The sequence below is a fragment of the Cryptosporidium ubiquitum genome (genome assembly GCF_001865345.1).
Source record: "Cryptosporidium ubiquitum isolate 39726 chromosome Unknown contig_24, whole genome shotgun sequence".
Classification (NCBI taxonomy): domain Eukaryota; phylum Apicomplexa; class Conoidasida; order Eucoccidiorida; family Cryptosporidiidae; genus Cryptosporidium; species Cryptosporidium ubiquitum.
The window spans coordinates 20,774-40,163 of NW_021639824.1; the positions used below are offsets into that span (position 1 = coordinate 20,774).

Below are 19,390 nucleotides of genomic sequence, written 5' to 3' on the forward strand. Positions count from 1 at the left end.
ATACAAAAAATTGAGTTGTTGGTATTATAGTATTTACAGTTTTTAATGTTCTGAAAGTAATGGACAAAAAACATTCTAAGAAAGGCATGAACAGATGGGAAATGTGGGGGCTATCTTAGTTTTGGAGAAAATAATACAAAACACAAATTTATATCTAAGTTACATTTTATACTATAAGTTAGGCATATTAGTCTTCAGTATATTTCTTTAAATAACCAAATGAAAAGAATGTAGCAATTGTAGTTACTGTATATTTGGCATTTATGTCTTCATAGTAAGGGAAAAGTAGCTCATAAATGAGTTGTTTATTGAATGCAGACAGACAAACAACTGTAAGTGTAAGGAATGAAGCAATTACAGATGCCCCACTAAGTCTGAAAACTTCAGTTACTGAAAAATCACGAAAGCTGATTTGGAATTTAGTAAAGCTTGCAACTTCATATTCCCGACGTGAACCTCTGCTATTATCAATACACCTTTTAATATTTAAGTCTTGGTAAAAGCTCTGGTTCATAATCTTAATCCAATAGGGCATCCTACAGTTTTCTGGTCTCCTTTTAGGTGTTCTAATGTTAAAATTCTTTTGTGAAACTACTATTTCATATTCATTTTCTTGTCTTGAAACATAACCCTTAATTATATAGAAGTAAAACTTCTCTACGTCAAAAACGTAATTCTTAAGCAATTTTAATGAAACTTGAGCATAATTCCCAATGTTAGAGTAGAACCAAGAAGGCTCTACAGATTCTGCATGTTGATTTGCAATGATCATAGGTTGGTCATATATGCCAATCTTTAATATTTCACTAATGGAAGAACTTTCTTTGGTAATATTGTTAACTTTATTGTGATTAAAAATAAAGTTATCATTTGAAGATGATGAGTTGTTATTATTAGTGGAATTGATTGGTTTCAAGTACTTAATTCCAATAGATATGCTATCTGCATCAAAACCATCGAGAGTTTGTCTCTGAAAAAGAAAAAACGGAGGATTTAAAATAGCATTGGTTTTACTAAAAAACTTCTGGTTCCACATATCTATACATAAGCATTGTTCATGATTGTTCAAGCTTTGTTTTTCCCAGTAGCATCGTCTTATTTTTGGATTAAAGTTAAAGTAATTCTTATTTGCATGTCTGTATATCAAGATAACTTTAAGTCGGTCATTAGTGTAAGCATCTAATATACTATCTTTTAAGGAAACGTGGGGAAGAGAGCATAAAGTCATTGAAGGAACTTCTAACCTCGAATACACAGCTATTGTTGTGGATATATTTGTCAGCTGACCAGTCTTAAGAAAGATGAAGAAGAATATCAGAGCCCAATAAAATCCAAGTAGTAATAGTGAAGAAATAATAATCAAAGCTACAATTTCGGTGAGTTTTGAATTTGGACCATTTCCAAAAGACCCTTTAGGAACAAGTAGCTCTTTTAAATAGGTGAGGATGGAAAGAATCATATCTCCAAGTTGATTGGTGATATTTATATAACTGTCTATAGCGATGATAAGATTTACTAGATAATTAAAGATAAATCAACTCATTGAAGCAGAACAATAGATCTTCGGATTCATTTACTTCATTTGTTTCCCTCTTGCAGTTTCTATTCGTTTCTTTTTTCTTTTGTTTGATTAGAATTTATTTAAATTATAATGGAAGCAATTATCTAAAATTTGCCTTTAATGAATACCCATTTACCGCTGGCGCCAAGCTGCACTTTTGCTGTTTATGGTGTGGGGAGAAAAGCTGGTTAAATGGCAAATAGATTAAAAATAAAGGAAAAGAGGGAAAAATTGAGATATAAGGAATAATAATAATAGAAATTAAATTAAAAGAATTATACTGAATATTAAACTGTGATTAAGATTAAATTGGAAGAAATCTCCAGGTAGCAAGTACTGATGTATTTTGTGTGTGATATAATGAAATTCTTATAAAAAAAGGAGAGCAGATAATTGAAAATAAGTACAGTTGTGATAAACACGTAGAAATACAATAACCACGCGTTTTCATAAAATAGATATTATTTAGAGCTGAGTAATATGGGTGAATTTGAAGAAAGTGCAGACTACAACGACGAATTATGCCTTAAAGCTTTGAATAATTTGGACAGGCCTCCCGAAATAGATGAACCTTTTTTAGAATTTTTCAAACCAAAACCAAAATTAAGAATAAAACAAAAACCAAGAGGCAAATCTTTAGATAGTAGTGATGTCGCAGGAGCTTCTACTGTTGCTTTTGGTGAGGAGTTAGAACATTCTGGTTCAATTAGCATTCAAAAATCTGCTTCTGTAAATAGGAATGAATTGAATATTTTAAATGAAGACTATGGTGTTAAAAGCTCAAACGGTGATAGTAAGAACATTAGACGAGTCAGAAGTGAAATGAGCAGGTTTAATAGCGCGAATGAAGGAATGAAAGCTGAGAATTTGTTGAGCAGCATTTTGATTTTACCAGATCAATTTGGGAAAAAAGGTTCAAAGACTGAAGTAAGAAAGAGGAAGCTGAATAGTAGCGGAAGTATTAATTCTTCTAAAGATGAATTTCTTTCGGTAATTACCCCGATCTCTCCATATGTAATTTCGCCAAAAAGTAACAATTATAATTATTCAAATGGTAATTCCCATGATAAAAAGCTTACAGAAAAGAACATTGACTTATTAAATTCTCTTATTGAAATTAAGGAGAAGGAATTGGATAACTTAAATACAACCTATAGTTATGAGAAATCGGAATTTAAGCTTGAGATTATTAGGCTTAAGCAAATAATTAAAGAAAGTGAAGAAAGCCACTTAAAGCTGAGGAAGGAAATTGTGGAGAAAGATGAGGCTTTAGCAGAATCAAAGCAAAACTACGAGAAGCTAGAACTTGATTTTGTATCTACAAAGCAGTCATTGGAAATAATGCTTGAGGCAGAAAGAAGTGCGAATCAACGTCTTAAACAGGAACTAAGAGAAAAGAATGCCCATGATTCAAGTTTAGGATACTTTGGTGAAAATAGTATTTTGGAGCTTCAAAGCTACAAGCTTAAGTATTTTGAGGCTATGAGAAAACTCCAAAGACTAGAAACTGAGAGGGTTATAAGCGGAAGTAGAATTAAAGGTTACAAACACGAGGAAGGTAGAGAATTGATCAATAGTGATTCAGTTCCTATTTTTGTAGGTGTATCTGAAAGTAGAAAATATACTTCTGACTATATTCCAGAAAACCTAAAAACTAATTTGGAGGTTTGCATGCATATTAAAGAGGATTTTCAGGAAATTCGGAATGATGCAGAAGTCATCCAGTTGATTTCCGAGAACTCTTTGCTAAAGGAAAATATAATAAAATTAATAGAAGAGTTGGAAATTGAAAAAAACAAGTCAATTGTTGCAAATATCAGAAATTTAACTCAAAAACCGATTTTAATTTCTTCTTGCACTAGTACACGACTTTCAATGCATGAAATTGACACAATGGAAGTAAAGGCCAGACAGTTAGAGCAGAGATATGAAGAACCTGGATTCAAATTGAGCAGAAATAACGTTAATATTCAAATAATATGCCCAAAAAATCGGTTAAATATCGAAAAGCTTGATCAACTTGAAATAAAAATTGATCAAAACTTTGAGTCAAAGTTGGATAAATCTATTCAAACTCATGTGGATGGAAATATGTGTGTGCATGTAAATACCGGTAATATTACTGAAATAAATGTGGGGAGTTACATGTCAGAAAATATTCAAATAACTCAAGATGAGATCAAAAGTGAGAATGACATAAGTTTGTATGATTTGGCTTTTAAGGATTATAATTTTGTTCCAAAATTGCTGAATAATTTTGTTAAGAGTGCAAATAACCAGGTTGAAGAGTCTCAAGAATGTGAACAAGTTAATCCAGAAATTAGTAATACAGATTTTAAGGAAATTGAAATTGAGAATAAGATGGAAAATATTAAAAATAAGCCAATTAAACAAACGGATTTAAGCAGGAGTTATTTAATAAGCCGAAAGTGTGAATTTTTGAATAGGGTACTGCTTGAATTAAAGTTTGAGATTTTGGAGTTGAGACGTGTTGTATTGAACTTTATGGACCAACCAAAACATTTTACGGAGACTTTTGATAATTTAATTAAAAATAGAGGCAATAATGGCATTGATTCCTGCGGTTTCAGTGAAGGAGAACCTCTTCTTAGCATTGTCGCAACTACTGTTTTAAAAGCATACAATTTATATTTAAAGAAGGCAAGTCAAGTTGAAGAATTTGTATTGAAAGATAGGGAGTGGAGGAGTTATTCAGACAGAATTGAATCAGAATTAAATAAATATTCTTTAGAGAAGTCAGAACTTGTAAAAGAGATAAGCTATCTTAAGAGGTTGTTGAATGAAAAGATAGAAAAAGAAAAAATTACAGTCAATCAAGTTGAAAAAGATTTAAATATTCACAGTTACAATTTTAATGATGAGGTAATGAGCTGTTACACTTTTGGTGAATCCTCTAGTGCCAATTTGGAAAACGAAATAGAATGGAATATTGATCATTATAGTATCAAAAAATTGGTAAACTCAAGAACCAATATTGATGAGCCAAATATTGAACCATTCAGTGAAGAATTGGAAGTTCTTGAAGAGTCAAAAGAAATAACTAAAGTGGAGAATGAGAGTGATAGTTTTAACAAGATTGTGAAGCTTCAAGGAAGAATCCGATCTTTTAAACAGAACCGAATTAAGCTACAATCTTCTGAAAAAGATGATATAAGCTTAAATAATCAAATGGAAAAATCATTAATTCAATTTAAAAAAAATGTTTTTCAGGATAAAAACGAAATGGTGAGTATCCAGGAAAATATTGAATTTGAAGATACTAATTCTTTTGCATTTCGTTATTTACCTCCTCAAATGAATGGCGATGATTTAGTAAGCTTAGGAGAATTAGAGGGAATGACAGGTACAGCAATGATGCTTAGATTATATCGTTATTATAAACAAACAAAACTATTAGAAAAACAGGTAATACAACTATCTAAAGAAAAACAAAAATTGGAATTAGAATACGAAAAAGATGCCCAATCTAACCAAATGAACCTTTTATCTTCAAAGCTGATTATTGAGGCTAGGGATATGGAGATTAAGACTCTAAAGGAAAAGTGTGAGTTTCTTTCTAATAAAGTAGAAGATGATATAAAAAACATCAAATCCGCAGCTAGAGAAGAAATAGAAAAAGTCTGGAAACCTAAAGTGGAAGAGATTAATTCTAAATGTGAAGATTATTTATTTAAAGTAAGCTCTCTAGAAAGTGAACTAATTATTCTGCGTCAACAATTAGCATTCCAGAAACAATTAAATTCTAAGGACACTAAGAAAAGTGAATATAGCAGTATTATTAAGGGTAAATATTTGTCCGGCATTAACTTGGATAAATATAGATTTTCCAGAGAGTCAATAGAAAAAATACCATGTGGAGTTGATGACTTAGAAATAAAAAGGAGCGATTACATTGATGATGATAATGATGAATCCGATTCTATTATAGAAAATAGTAGTTCAATTAATATTCAACCAACCATTGAAACCAGAGGTGATGATTCTGATGATCAAAATATTTCTAGTTTAAAATCTGCTTTATCAAAGTTAAAAACAATTTCAAATGAATATAGATCGTTTAATTAGCTTAGGCTTCCTTTTTCTTATTCGGCTATTTATTAACTTATAATTTATTATTTTTATTTTTTTTAATGTGGATACATGCATGCAAAAATGTTAACATTAACGGTATATTCGCATTACGTGGCAATAAAATTGAAAAATAGTGACGTGTGAAATGACTCCTTGTGGAGGAATGACTAATTGAAATTTTGTTAATAATTAATATAATAAAATTTTTTGTAGTTTAGGGATGGAAAAACTGAAATAAATTATTTCTAAATAAATTATGAGAAAAGATCGCAATTCATTGACTAAAAATAGAAGTATTATTGTTAAAAACGAAATGGAAAATGAGGTAAATCAAAAAGAAATATTGAATCTGTGCAATGAAAAAAATACCTTGGTCTGCAATATTCATGGATCAGAGGACTCAAATAAAAGACATTATTTATTAACGATATACGAATTGTATGTATTTAGAACTGTGGTATGCACTTCTCATTTGCAAGGAAAATGCAAGAACTCTGACAGTTGTCCTTTTAGTCATTGCTTGACATGGCAAAGAAGGAATCCAAATGATCATTATTACTCACCAAAATTATGTCCAGAAATATGTTTTATAAAGAGCAACGAGAAGATGAATTTGATAAGAAGATGCAAAAAAGGAAAGTTATGTACATTTGCCCATTCAAAGGAAGAACAATTATATCACCCATTAATGTATAAGACTAAAGAGTGCTCTCTATATCCAAATTGTAACAGATATTATTGTCCTTTTTCACATGGTATTGAACAGATTAGAACCCCGGAAAGGGTAAGGCAATCTATTGAAGAAGTAGCGAAAAATAATTCACAAGGTATTTTAAAGGATCCATATTTATTATTATCTAATATTGTAAATGGTAAGAAGCCAAATTATGATATTAAAAATCCAAAATCGTATTTAGATATTACAAAAAGTAAAAAGAATACTTTTTTAAAGTCAAAATGCCCAAATTCAACATTAAGTAACTCTAAAATAAACAATATTCCAGAGTTAGTACAAAAAGATATTAATTCAATTTGGGATTCTGTTGACAGCTGGAATTTGAATGCATCCAATATGAACTTTCATCCAGCATTTATGGAAATTATGTCATTTAACGAGCAGGATCAACAATATATTGGCCCAGATTTTAATCCGTGCTCATTTAATAGTGTCTCTCCAGAAAGTAGATTTGAGACAGAATATGATCAAATTTGGAAGGAAATATCTACAGAATATAACAAAAAAAAATTATGAGACTAAATATAATTTCAATAAATTCATGGATAGACCAAATACTATTTTATATTAAAATAAAAATAGGTAATGAAATAAATAAATTTAATATATAATTTTAAAAAGTATCTAATTCTTTCCTTTTGCCAATTTTTGAGCATCAACTTTGGATGAGATCGTTGAAGAAGCCTTTGATTTTCCATCTGGAATCTTAATAAGTATAATAGGCTCATCTGGTTTATCATTGCAGAATGGTTTATCTACAATAAAGTAACCTCTTCTTTCAAGTTGAAGTCTATTTCCAGCTTTAAGATCTTTAATCAGTGGATCACAAAATGCAGGCGTTTCGAAAAGAGAGTCGGTATTAACAAGATCCTGTATTTCATCACCATCATCTGGCTTTCTTTTATTAATTAAATGGTCATACTCTCTAATAATGCATTTAGTTAATACTGAAGGTAGGTTTGCAAGCCAGTGGATCTTTTTCTTAGTAGATCTAAAGTCACCTTCAAGATTAAGCTTGCCTTCAAAAATGCCGATAGGTTGTTTATCTATTTGCGAGATATCCTCTACTATTGCATTCCCCCATTTCATAAGTGTAATTTCTTCCCCAGATGCAATTTGAGTGGCATCATCCCTGTCAATCAATATTGATTTATACATAACTATTTGGCCTTTACCAAGGTCAGGATTTTTTTGGTGTAGGTCACGTTGATTAATTAATGGTTCTTCTGGTGCTTCACTAAGATTTAAAACTACTGCATTTTGCCCAACTGCAAAGAATCTTGGAACAATTGGATCCATAAGTTGTTTATTAATAGTCCAGAGTTTATCCCATTCCATAAGATTGGAATTTTTAGATGGCCCTTGTTCTGTAACAAACTGTAATAAAGCACTAGGAGAAAGTCCTCTTCTTATAATTCCTCTAACGGTGGGGAATCTTGGGTCATCCCATCCTTCTACCAATCCATTATTAACAATCCAAGTCAGTTTTCTTTTTGAAAGGACTGTATTGACAAAATTAAGTCTGGAAAATTCATAAATTTCGACTGGTCTTAATCCTAAAGCATTAATGACCCAATTATATTGTTCAATTCGATCAGAGTATTCATTAGTTCTCAGAGCATGTGTTACTCCTTCAATACTGTCTACAATTGGGCATGCAAAATCATATGTTGGATAGACTTTGTATTTTGTTCCTGTTCTGTGATGTGGAGTAAGCACACATCTGTATAGAACTGGATCTCTCATACATTTGTTCTTACATTGCATATCAATTTTTGCTCTAACACAACATTTAAGTCCATGTTCTGTTCCGTCTATCATTTCTTTCCAAAGTCTAAGATTCTCATCTACTGAATTATTGCGATTTTTGCTCTCAATACCTTTACCTCTTTCTTCTCTCATAATTTCAACACATGTATCATCAACATATGCTTTACCTAATTTAAACATTTCTTCACAATAATTCATAATAGTGTCGAAGTGGTCTGAAGTGAACGAAACATTAAAGGGTGTAATTCCAAGTAATTTTAAATCAGCTTCAATGCTTTCTTGGAATTCCTCGTTTTCCAAAACTGGATTGGTATCATCAAATCTCAACAGTAATTTACCTTCATATTTATTTGCATAATAATAATTTAACAGAGCAGCTTTTGCATGGCCAATGTGCAAGTATCCTGAAGGTTCTGGAGGGAATCTCGTTACAACTTGTCCTTGAATGGCATTTGGAAGTTTACCTTCATATTGCCCCGTCTTTGATTTATTATCTGGTTTATTTTTATTATTCGTAGACATTTCTAATATATTATTGAATATTCGTTAGTTGGGGGTTAAAATATCAATTATTGGAATATTAAACAAAAATAATAATGGTAATTAGAAGTAATTACTATTAATAAGTATAAATTTGAATAATTTTGGTACTAATAATTACAAGGTTCTGGTTTTTAACAATTAATTATGACCCGTAACTCGTAATAACAACTTAAAATTACTGAAAAATATTAATAATTAAAATTAGAATTATTAATATTAAATTTTAAACAGAATGCTTTCTTATTAATTATTTCTTTTATTATTAAAATTATTTGATTTTGCTGTGAGTCAATAATATTGATGAATAGGTAGTCAAATTAATATTAAAATGTATATTTAAGAAATAATTAAAATTAAAAGAGGGGGGACAATATTGGCGCTCAACGTGTTAAAATATGGGTACCCAGACTTTTTTGATGAATAGAAAAAGGGTGTGAAATTAGTTTAAAATTTTGGGAATAAAATATAATATAGTAATGGATTAGTTTTTAATAATATTATGTACTAGCTAAAAATATATAGAAATTAGTAAAAAATATTTTACAATAAATATTCCTTATATTGGCATAATCTTTAAATGGAATTAAATTTTAAAAAATAATTTAATGCGTCCACATGCACTTATGTAATAATATATTTGCATGTATGCATAATTGCATGCGCGAATGAGGCACAGATGGAATTTTTTAAATATGAATTAATAAATTTAGTTTGAAGTAAAAAAGTATTATTTTTTTATAAGATTTGAAAGAGTATACTTTCCAGTAGTAAATGATGGCTTTATAATGTTTGATTGTTGTTTGATAGAAGAAATGATAAGATTAATTTCGTGAATGGCTTTTTGGACCTTTGGATGGTTTGGCCCGTTAATTTCAATATATAACTTCTTCTTCTCGCTGATATGAACTGAGCTAGTTGATGGGCTGGAAGAATCTGGAGGAATATATATACCTTTAACTTGGCAAGTAACCCCACAGTTATCATTTATGGATTTAATGATATCTTTATGGACTATTTTTTGTCTTATATGAGTAGGATAGTCATTAATTTCAAATATTCCAATGACTCTCCCGTTAATTACTTGATGAAGATTATTTGGAATAGTGATTGAGTTGGGATTATTATGATCAGTGACACTAATTATATTTGGGTTTTGGATATTACATGTACTGTTAAGCTTTGCGGCGTTTATAGCTGCAAGTTGTAAAGCTTTTTCAGCTTCTGTAATTTGACTTGTTTCAGAATGCGGTGGTAAATTGAAATCAGAAATTGAGTTTTTATTATTATTGTTTGCATCATCATCATAGTTCGAACTAATAAAGATTTGTTCCTCGGTTATATTTGTATCAGGGATGAGCCCAAGTGCCTTTTTAGTATCATCTTTAAGAAGCTGAAGCGAGCTTTTTTCATTTTTTGAGAATTTGAATCCTTTACCTCCAAACCCAAAGTTCCGGATTCTCTTTTTTGCTGAGGTGTTACTGGATATTGAAGAAGTGTTTTTATTCTTTTGGATTAGCTCATTGTAAAGCTGGATAATTTCTGGTTGAATAATTATGGTGCTATCTTCATCACCAAAGCTGTCAATAATAGTGCTATTACCATTATTGCCATCATTACTCTTTAAATTCCCAGTAACATGTCTATTTGAAGTATTATTATTGGAGTATTTCATAGCAAGCTCAATTAAATCAAAAGATTGAGGTATTTCATTTGGTAATAAGAGAGTAAAAGAAGTACCAAAATTTCCAGCTCTCCCTGTTCTTCCAATTCTGTGAATGTAATCCTCAATATGATGGGGAGCCCCAAAGTTTATTACAAGCAGAATGTTGTCTACATGAAGTCCTCTTGAGAATATTGAAGTTGCAATAAGAATGTTTTGACCAGATGGAGGAGGTGGATTGGAGTTAATATTTGTCTTTGAAAAAGTTGTTAAGTTGGAGTGCCTATCATAATGGTCTTGACCACTATGTAAAGTTAGACAATTATAACCAAAAGGAATAAGTTTGGCAAATAACTCATCTACATCAGTTTGTCTATTACAAAAAATGACAATAAGTCCGAATTCAGCCCATTCACCAAGAAGTTGTAGTAATCTCAGAAATTGATCATTTTCATTATTAAGTAATTCAATATACTGTTTAACATTTTGGTTCATTTGACCTTTTTTCCCAACAATCACTTGTATTGGATTATGAAGTATTTTATTTGTAAATTGTTCAATAATATTTGGAAAAGTTGCAGAAAATATTGCAATTTGCCTATCAGGTCTTATAATACTTATAATACTAAGAAGTTGGGGAGCAAAACCCATATCAAATAATCGGTCACCTTCATCAATTACTAAAAACGAAATAAATTGAAATATAATGATTTTTTTATGTAAGAGAGCCATAATGTCAATAATTCTACCAGGAGTTCCAATGATAATGTCTGAACCTGATCTAATTTTATTAAGTTGGTGACTAATGCTAAGCCCACCACAGATAATATTGGTAGTAAGATCGACAAGATTTGCAAGCTGAGTAGTCTGTTTATATACTTGTAGAGCAAGTTCTCTGGTTGGAATGATAATCATTGCTCTAACTATGTTAGCATTTTTATTAATTTGGATATTCGTTTCTGGATTAAATGGATAATTATTGTTTGACTGTACGAGTACATGTCTTAAAAGGGGAAGGATATAAGCTAAGGTTTTCCCACTTCCAGTTTCTGCAATACCAATCATATCATATCCAGACATTAATATTGGGATTGATTGCATTTGAATTGGAAATGGTTTAATTATATCTTTTTTTTTAAGGTAATGATGGATTGGAAGTGGTAATCCACACTGTGAAAAGTTTAATATTGGCTTAATAGAAGAATATGGCTGATTTAGGTCAGTTGAAGTTTTATTAATATTTTTAATTTTTTTAATATGGATACCGTTATTGGTAATTCTAATATGGTCAACTTCATGTTGTTTAAGTTTTTTAATTTCATTGACTTCTTTATAATAATTTTTAATGATTGGCGGATAATTAAATTGATCATGGTATATTTCAGGAATTCTTTTCTTCTTATCAAGAGAAAGAAGTTCATCAATTTTACTTATGCTTGGATTCAAATGACCTAATGAATAACTTTCATTCTGATCATCGTCTTCTTCAAAGTAATCATTGTCCTGATCAGAAAATTCAAATTTATCATCGAAATCATATTTTGATTCTGATTGAGAAGCTGAAGGATTGAGATATTGCTTTGTATTTTCGGTATTATTGAGATTACCAGTTTTTAATGCTTTGATAAATTCAAGATGGTATTCTTTTTGACCTTCTTGGTCGTTTTTTTGATCTGATACAGTTTCCGAATTTAGTTTCTGAATATCTTCCAGAGTAATTGAATTAATTGAAACTTCCTCTTTTTCCTTAAACTCGTTTGTTTTAAGTAATTCTGATAAGGAGTAAATTTTGGATATTCTATTTCTCTGAATGGAGTTGAGATCAGAATCTTGCATTTCAATGGATAAATCATTCATCTTTCCAACTGAAATCTTTTTGATAAATTTAATATAGAAGAAAAACTAGTTAATACCATTTAATTGGAAGTTATGGTACTTTTTTTATCTGAGTTATATTATATCGCAAGATAACAGTTCATTATTTAATAATTGATTATATATTCTTTTTTTCCTCCTATAATGGCATGTAGAGTATTAGAAAAGAATAGACTGAGTTTTCAAGCAACTTTTTCTATTGTTTCAAGTTCAATTAAAACAAATTATATTTAAGGCTATATTAAGAGAGTAGGCGGTAAATTTTGAGATGACAAATTCTTTTAGTCTAATCATAGAAATAATTAAAATTGCTGGGATAATTAAAAGAATATAAATCAAAAAATAAGAAAGTTTATTTCTGATAAAATCTGGTTACTCAATAATGAATATGCATGCATTTTTATAAATTTGGACATTTTGAATATGGACAAGATTGATTAATATAAATAGCATAATTGAAAGAATATTGTAAATAAAATAGAAGATTTGTAACTTGAAAACAATTTTAAAAATCTTTAAAATATTAATATTTAAATAATTAACTGAAGAAGAATAGATTCGTTCTTATTAAAATTTCATGGGTACCTTTTATGCATATTTTATTGTAAATTAACAAAGAATATTCCCGCCAAATGTGGGGAGTTTTTTGGGCGGGGAATTCATTGTCGGGAGATAATATATAATACAAAATACCGAGCATGCTAATATGAGAATAAATTATTCGGTAAGGCGATATGATGAAGTAGACTTGTAAGTAATCGTTAAATAGAGGAACATATATAAAATAATATGAAAAAACTGTAATAATGCAAGAAAGTTGGAGGGGTCGAAGCAACACAGTGAATTAAAAAAAGAAATACGTATAGTGGACCAGATAATTAAATAAAGCAATTTAAATAGGAGCAACGGATAAGTAAAATAAAGATATAAAGAGGATTAGAATAACTGTTGGAAGAATTAATTATTAATATAAATAAATTTATAAGCGGAAATTTCAAGTCAAGTCTAGTAAAAATAAAGAATTTATTGCATATATACATTATGTATATATATATATTAAATATATGAGTTAATTTATATTTTAATATATATATGTATATATATATATTAAAATATAATCTAATATAGTATAATATAATATAATATTTTATATATATATATATATATATATATATATATACACGTATCATTAGTATTAATAAAACAAGTAACTAGTTAATTTAATTTATAAGCCCAAGAGATATCCCTCACACAATCAAAACAGTACATGATTTATGGTCGTCTACTAGATGATAAGAAAACATATTAAAATATACTTTAAGTGGAGCTGAAAGGGAACAAGAAACGAGATAAAGAATTAATTACCCAGAAACTGGTTAAATATCTGGTTAGTTAAGGAGAGAACAACAACCTCACATTTGTGAAAACAAATTTGTGAGCTTGGAGGAAAGGATCTCATTTGTTTGGTTAAACTATTTTAAACATAGAGGATATCAACCAAGAAATAAATTAAATCAAGATTTCTTTTCTCTTCCTTCTTTCTCTCTCATTCATTCACTCACTCTCATTATTAAGGAGTGTGTTGGATTGAAGAAAATAAAGAAAGAGAAAGGGAACCAAATATTGAAAATAATTGCACATTGAATAAAATACTTCAATGCATTAATGGTAATTAGTTGAGGTAACGCTTTAAAAAACTTATTGTTATATATTAAAGTAACGCTTTTAATACTCATTAAAAAGAGTAATATAATAAATCATAATACTGCTTTAAGGGGTGAGTTCCTTGGTAGAGAAAAATTTTATTAATAATGTCAAGCTCAATTCAAAAGGGTCATTTAACCGCACCGACAACATCATTATCTAATTCTTCCTCTTCTTCGTCATCAACAACTCCTGCTTCAAGCATTGGAGGAACAGCCAATGTGAGGCGAGGCGAAACGGAAGAATTTGTACATTTCTTATTTAGAGAAGGTTTACTTACGAAGGGTTCCCGTATGGAAAGCTATGATTTTCACTCTATTACTCCTTCTCTCTCATATCTTATTCAGAAAAACTCAGAAAATCCCATAAATGGTTGCCACACAATAATATCTGCCCATTCATCATTGGCTCTCAAAAAACAAGGCCACTCACTTCACAGTAAAAACTTTAATTTAGTCTCAAAACCTAACACTTTGATCGAGAATATTGACACAAATTCTCAGAAAGTTTCTATTTCACCAGATTCAAAGTCTTTACAAGCTGAAGTTCCTGAGCAATTTAAAGATTGGCGCGCACACGATATTGGTACTGGGTTTTTACTATATGGCGAGACAGTATGCTTCGTTTTGGCGCGCATGATGGAGTTGGCATACTCAAGAGTTGTGAATAGCGGAATTGTAACATGCTGTGTGCTAAGTCCAAATTCAAATTACCTCGAGAATGAGTCTCAAAGTCTTCATATAAACAATACAACATCATCTTTAAATGCAGATACTGTCTCAAATGGTAGCGAGACTTGTGTTAGCCAAGGGGTGCCAAAATATGGGTTAGTAACAGAGCATCCAATTGGAGTTCTTGGAAATGTGTTTATCTTGAATCCGTACTTAGAAGTTGTAGAAATTCGGGCTATTATTGAGCTGGAAATTAATAATTCAAATTCTGTAAAGCAGGTATTTGCTTGTAGACCGGACTTGGTTGAGCTTGGAATGACTAATTTTGAACTTTCAACAAAAGCTCCATGCTTTTTATTGGCGGTAAAATGCAGTATCGATCTAACATTACCGATTTATGCTTATAAAAGAAATATCGAATCAAAATGTCGTACATTGAAAGTAGTGAAAGAAGGAAATATGGTGGTTGGAAAGGATTTCCAGCTTTCTATTGAGATTTTAATGAGTCTTTATACATGGTTGAAGAGCCACCTACTTAATCCAAAATCTCCATTTTTTGACTTGGATTATGGCAAGTTTTACTATACCAGAGCACTCGAACTCCTTTCTAATATTGAGTACATAGTAAAGGTATCAGGAGGGGTCGAAAAAACTGTTTCTACAGTTGGAGGGAATATTAACTTAAACGATGTTGGTTTGGGTATTTGCGGAGGAGGGAGCGGACTCACAAGGCATTTTGGGATCTCTAAGTTTGGTACTCCGAATTCAAGATGCTCGATTTCAACGGTTGCATCCACAAATACTCCAGTGAGCATTGGAGATACTCATGCTGATCTTGCAGCTCCAAATGGTAATTTATGTATGAGAGGGATTATACCAGGTGGAGGAACCCCTGTTCAAGAGGGAGCCACTGGTAATAATGGGACTCACGAACCTTCTATAGCTGAAAAGACTTATAATAACCCACCTACTTCAGGCAGGGGCAAAAGAAGTAACGTCAAGTTTACTAATGCAATAACACTAGGACAAAATGCTTCTTCAACTGTTAGCACATTGGTACCTGGTACTATTGTTAGATTCAGATCCCAAATCCCTGTTGATGCCAAGCTTATTCAAGGGGTTCCTGAGACTGATTACTTTACCCATGTACAACAGGTTTACTATCATTTCCAAAAAGGAGAATGGCGAGCCGTATATGGTCCTTCAAAGAACAGACAACAAAAGTCATTTTCTGTAAATAAATATGGCTTCTATGAAGCCAAACGTCTTGCAGAGGAGTGGAGACTTAGATACCTCTATTCAAATCCAAATGGAAGCAATGGTCAGCAAGGCACTGCTTATAGTAAATGTGTGCAGTGCGGTAATGGTATGGCGGGAAATTCTGGTTCGTGTGGCCGACCTGCATGTATAAAACCAGGCATGGATTGTGTTTGTAAGTATAATTCTAATGGGTTATATGAGGATAATCGTGGCTCTGGAGTGAGTACAAGGTGCAGAACAGGAAGAAAGCGAAGATCAACCCGAATTGAAATAGAAAGGGAAATAGGAGGAAGAGTTGTAGCATCGCCATCAGATTGCATTCCTACAAAAGTACCGAATAAGGGTAATGGCGTATGCAACTTAAAGGGTGCAGGCAGCTATACATCATCGAAAATAGGAGAAGTTTTGAATGAAATTCCATTATTAACCGCGGGTAATGTCCATAATACAATTCAAGGAGAAGTAGGGGGTGTAGAGGCAGGAATTTCTAAGGCAGTAATTAGAGTGGAGTCAAGATCTCCGAGGGTGGTACCCCAGAGTGTAAGTGAAGAAGGGGCCAGGCCAGGAGAAGATTCTGTATATTCCTCTATAGATGGAATGATAGCTTTTGGTAATGCAGAGTTTTCCGCAACAGTTCCAGACCAAAAGTCGTGCCCTGGAAAGATTTCTATGATTTCAAGTCAATCTCCAAATAACAAATCTGTTTTGCATCCTACAATATCCGGAGGAGCGGATTTTGTGGGTCTTGAGCCTGGATTCAAAGATTCAATGACTCACAAAGGTTTAGATATGTCAGCTTCTTCGACTGCGTCTACTACTCCATCAAATACCCCTGGAGGATTGACCGGAGCCTGTGTCCCCCTAGGGGGATTAAGATATGATCATGTTCAGAAGTCTTTTGAAGGTGAAGAGTTACTAAATGCTTCATCATATGCAGGAGCTGGGATTATGAATACAAATGTTTCAAAGTTGGGTTCATCACCATCTATTGGACGGATAATTTCTTCAGCAAGTTCTAAAGCCACATCATCTTCGACACCCATGATGATTTCAGAGATTTCTTCCCCTTCAATTTCATCTCCTGTTTCTGTTGGACCCAATTCCTGCTCAACCACTATCTCTCCAGATAAACAACAATCAATACTTGGAGTTGGAGCAGGGCGAGCAATGATTCCTGGTATAATACATCCTGTCTCTGAAACCTCTTATTCAGTTGTTCCCAGCTCTCTAAGAGGAGGGAATGCTTATCCGGTTCAATCTGGTATGGTTGCATCTGGCAAATCTGGAAAGTCTTCATCTTCGTCCTCGTCATCATCTTCTTCATCTTCTTCATCCACTTCTTCATCCCCACAAGGAGATAGGATACCACCAAAAGGGTCAATAATGCTTCCTCAAAGTACTCAAGGAATTCCTATTGACTTTTCGGCGTCAGAAAATTCTTACACTGGACATTTTTCTACTTCTGTAGGAATTTTAGAATCTTCTTATGGGTGTGTTTCTCCGGTCATTGAAGAGAGTTGTTGGAATTCTACAGAAAATGAAACAATGGCTTCTTCATCTATAAGTAACAATTCCAATCTGGTAAGTGTTATTGGTACATCAAAAAATAATATTGGTGGCACAATCTCTAATACCACAACTTCTACCTCCAATACTGCTATTTCCGCCTCTACTTGTACCAATATTAGAGCCAATAGTGTTAATGGTTCCTCTGTTAATAATCGTATCGAAAGTATTAATATTAACACTAACAATAGTAATAAAGTCTCAGTATTGAATACCAATGATACTATAATAAATGTTGAAACTCCTCAAAATAGTGAGAGTTTACGAATGGGAGGAATAAAAGCAGGAAAATCTCTCTCTTCAATTTCTGGGAAAGATAATAATACAAGTTGTTTGAGTTCATCTGGCACAGAAAAGGTATCAACTTCTATTGTTGTGTCTGGTAGATCCGTTGATGAGAGTTTGAGTAATCACAGTGAAAATGGATGTAGAAGTAGAAACAGAAATAGTAGCGAAGATAACGAGAACTCGGTTGCAAATGAAAGCATAAGTGTAAGTAACGATGAAAACTCGGAGCGCAGAAATGGTAGTTCTGACGTAAATCGTAACAATGGAAACCCATGGATTAAGAGAAATGCATGGGATGAAGATCTAATTATAGATTCATTCTTTGTTGGATAACTAAGCATATAAACTTTAGTACTATTATTTCTATGATAACTTATAAGAAATATACGGTAGGAACAGGAAATAGAGATTAGAAGGTAAAAACGAGTATTTAATTATGATAAATTGGGAAGTGAATAACATCCAAAAAACAATATAGAATGAAGGGGATTGGCGGATAATCTTAAATAATATAAGGGATTTGAAAATTTCTTAAGTTATATACATGATGATTTATTCAAAGCTCCGTAATATTCTATTATTTTTAACATTGGAGTCCAGTGTTGATTTAAAATGGAAATCTCTATTTTACTAGTTAACTAACTTTATATCACTGTTACAATAGCAGAATATAATAGTATTAGTGCTAAAATTATTGAATACTAGAATTTGTGTTGAATATTAACACAATTTCCCTCTCCTTGAGATATTTAGTATTAATCATCAAAGTATGTGGTTTTTAATTTCTTTTTCTATTTTCTCCTTTAACAGAGTAAAACCGGCCTTAAGGAAATTTACGTGGAAATAAGGGATGCTACTTGGAGTTTTGTTAGCTCCTATGTGGTTTAAGAGAGAAGACTCACATTAATTACGGATATAATGGAAAGAATTTGGAATTTAATTCATCTTTTCATTTTATCTCTTCCCCTCAGAGTATTTATACTTTCAGAATAAAGCGGGAAAAAGTATATATATATATATCCTTCAAATGCAATAACTAATATTTAGAATCATTGCCAATAAAGAAAGTGGCATTAAACCTTACATTTGAATTAATCTTTTAATTTCCATAATACTTAAAAATGACCACTTTAATGTGACCATTTAATAACTATTTTTTTTTTAGAAAAAATGTCATATTTCAGCTCTTGCTACTTCCAATTCTATTTTGTATACATTTTTAATTTAGCCCTAGGTTTTGCCGCCGATAAAGGGTTGATAATTTGCATGCAAATAATTTGTAATAGTGGGCCCAACCGGACTTTTGCCGCCTAAAGAGGGTCGGCACACATTTGTGCGCCTAAAATAGAAAATGCAGTTGTGTTAAGGCATGAAGTGACTAGTAAGTAACAGAAAAAAAGGAATAGGAGAAATATAGTGATTAAGAGGAAAAGAAAAGAGGAAAGTGTAGGATACTGATTAAAATTGAGGTTTTTTGGGTTTCTGTTTCTTTTTCGTTTTATTGAAATTAGTGGAAAAGTATAGAAATACTAATAAATATTAAATCAAAAAGAATTAAAAGTTTTATTTATACTTAAAGAAAAGGGTAGAAAATTGGTAAAATTAAACAAGGTTGGATTAGGAGTTCTTATTGAGAAAGACCAAAATAGCAGAACTCAATGTAC

The 19,390-nt window shown here is 31.4% G+C and overlaps 6 protein-coding genes across 6 annotated transcripts; 3 read left to right on the plus strand and 3 right to left on the minus strand.

Annotated features, from left to right (window-relative positions):
- Positions 1-187: 187 nt before the first annotated feature.
- On the minus strand, positions 188-1,459 carry cubi_03301 (uncharacterized protein; the record flags this gene model as incomplete). Its single annotated transcript, XM_029020314.1, has 1 exon — positions 188-1,459. The coding sequence occupies one exon, from the start codon at positions 1,457-1,459 to the stop codon at positions 188-190; it is 1,272 nt and encodes a 423-aa protein (XP_028874027.1).
- A 582-nt stretch (positions 1,460-2,041) lies between these two features.
- On the plus strand, positions 2,042-5,647 carry cubi_03302 (uncharacterized protein; the record flags this gene model as incomplete). Its single annotated transcript, XM_029020315.1, has 1 exon — positions 2,042-5,647. The coding sequence occupies one exon, from the start codon at positions 2,042-2,044 to the stop codon at positions 5,645-5,647; it is 3,606 nt and encodes a 1,201-aa protein (XP_028874028.1).
- Positions 5,648-5,909: 262 nt separating this feature from the next.
- Positions 5,910-6,905, plus strand: cubi_03303 (uncharacterized protein; the record flags this gene model as incomplete). Its single annotated transcript, XM_029020316.1, has 1 exon — positions 5,910-6,905. The coding sequence occupies one exon, from the start codon at positions 5,910-5,912 to the stop codon at positions 6,903-6,905; it is 996 nt and encodes a 331-aa protein (XP_028874029.1).
- A 108-nt stretch (positions 6,906-7,013) lies between these two features.
- cubi_03304 (glutamate-tRNA ligase) lies at positions 7,014-8,681 on the minus strand (the record flags this gene model as incomplete). The annotated part of the gene is made up of 1 exon (XM_029020317.1): positions 7,014-8,681. The coding sequence occupies one exon, from the start codon at positions 8,679-8,681 to the stop codon at positions 7,014-7,016; it is 1,668 nt and encodes a 555-aa protein (XP_028874030.1).
- A 748-nt stretch (positions 8,682-9,429) lies between these two features.
- On the minus strand, positions 9,430-12,219 carry cubi_03305 (Prp5p C terminal EIF4a-1-family RNA SFII helicase; the record flags this gene model as incomplete). Its single annotated transcript, XM_029020318.1, has 1 exon — positions 9,430-12,219. One exon carries the CDS (start codon positions 12,217-12,219, stop codon positions 9,430-9,432), a length of 2,790 nt encoding a protein of 929 aa, XP_028874031.1.
- A 1,829-nt stretch (positions 12,220-14,048) lies between these two features.
- Positions 14,049-18,059, plus strand: cubi_03306 (uncharacterized protein; the record flags this gene model as incomplete). Its single annotated transcript, XM_029020319.1, has 1 exon — positions 14,049-18,059. The coding sequence occupies one exon, from the start codon at positions 14,049-14,051 to the stop codon at positions 18,057-18,059; it is 4,011 nt and encodes a 1,336-aa protein (XP_028874032.1).
- Between the last annotated feature and the right edge of the window lie 1,331 nt (positions 18,060-19,390).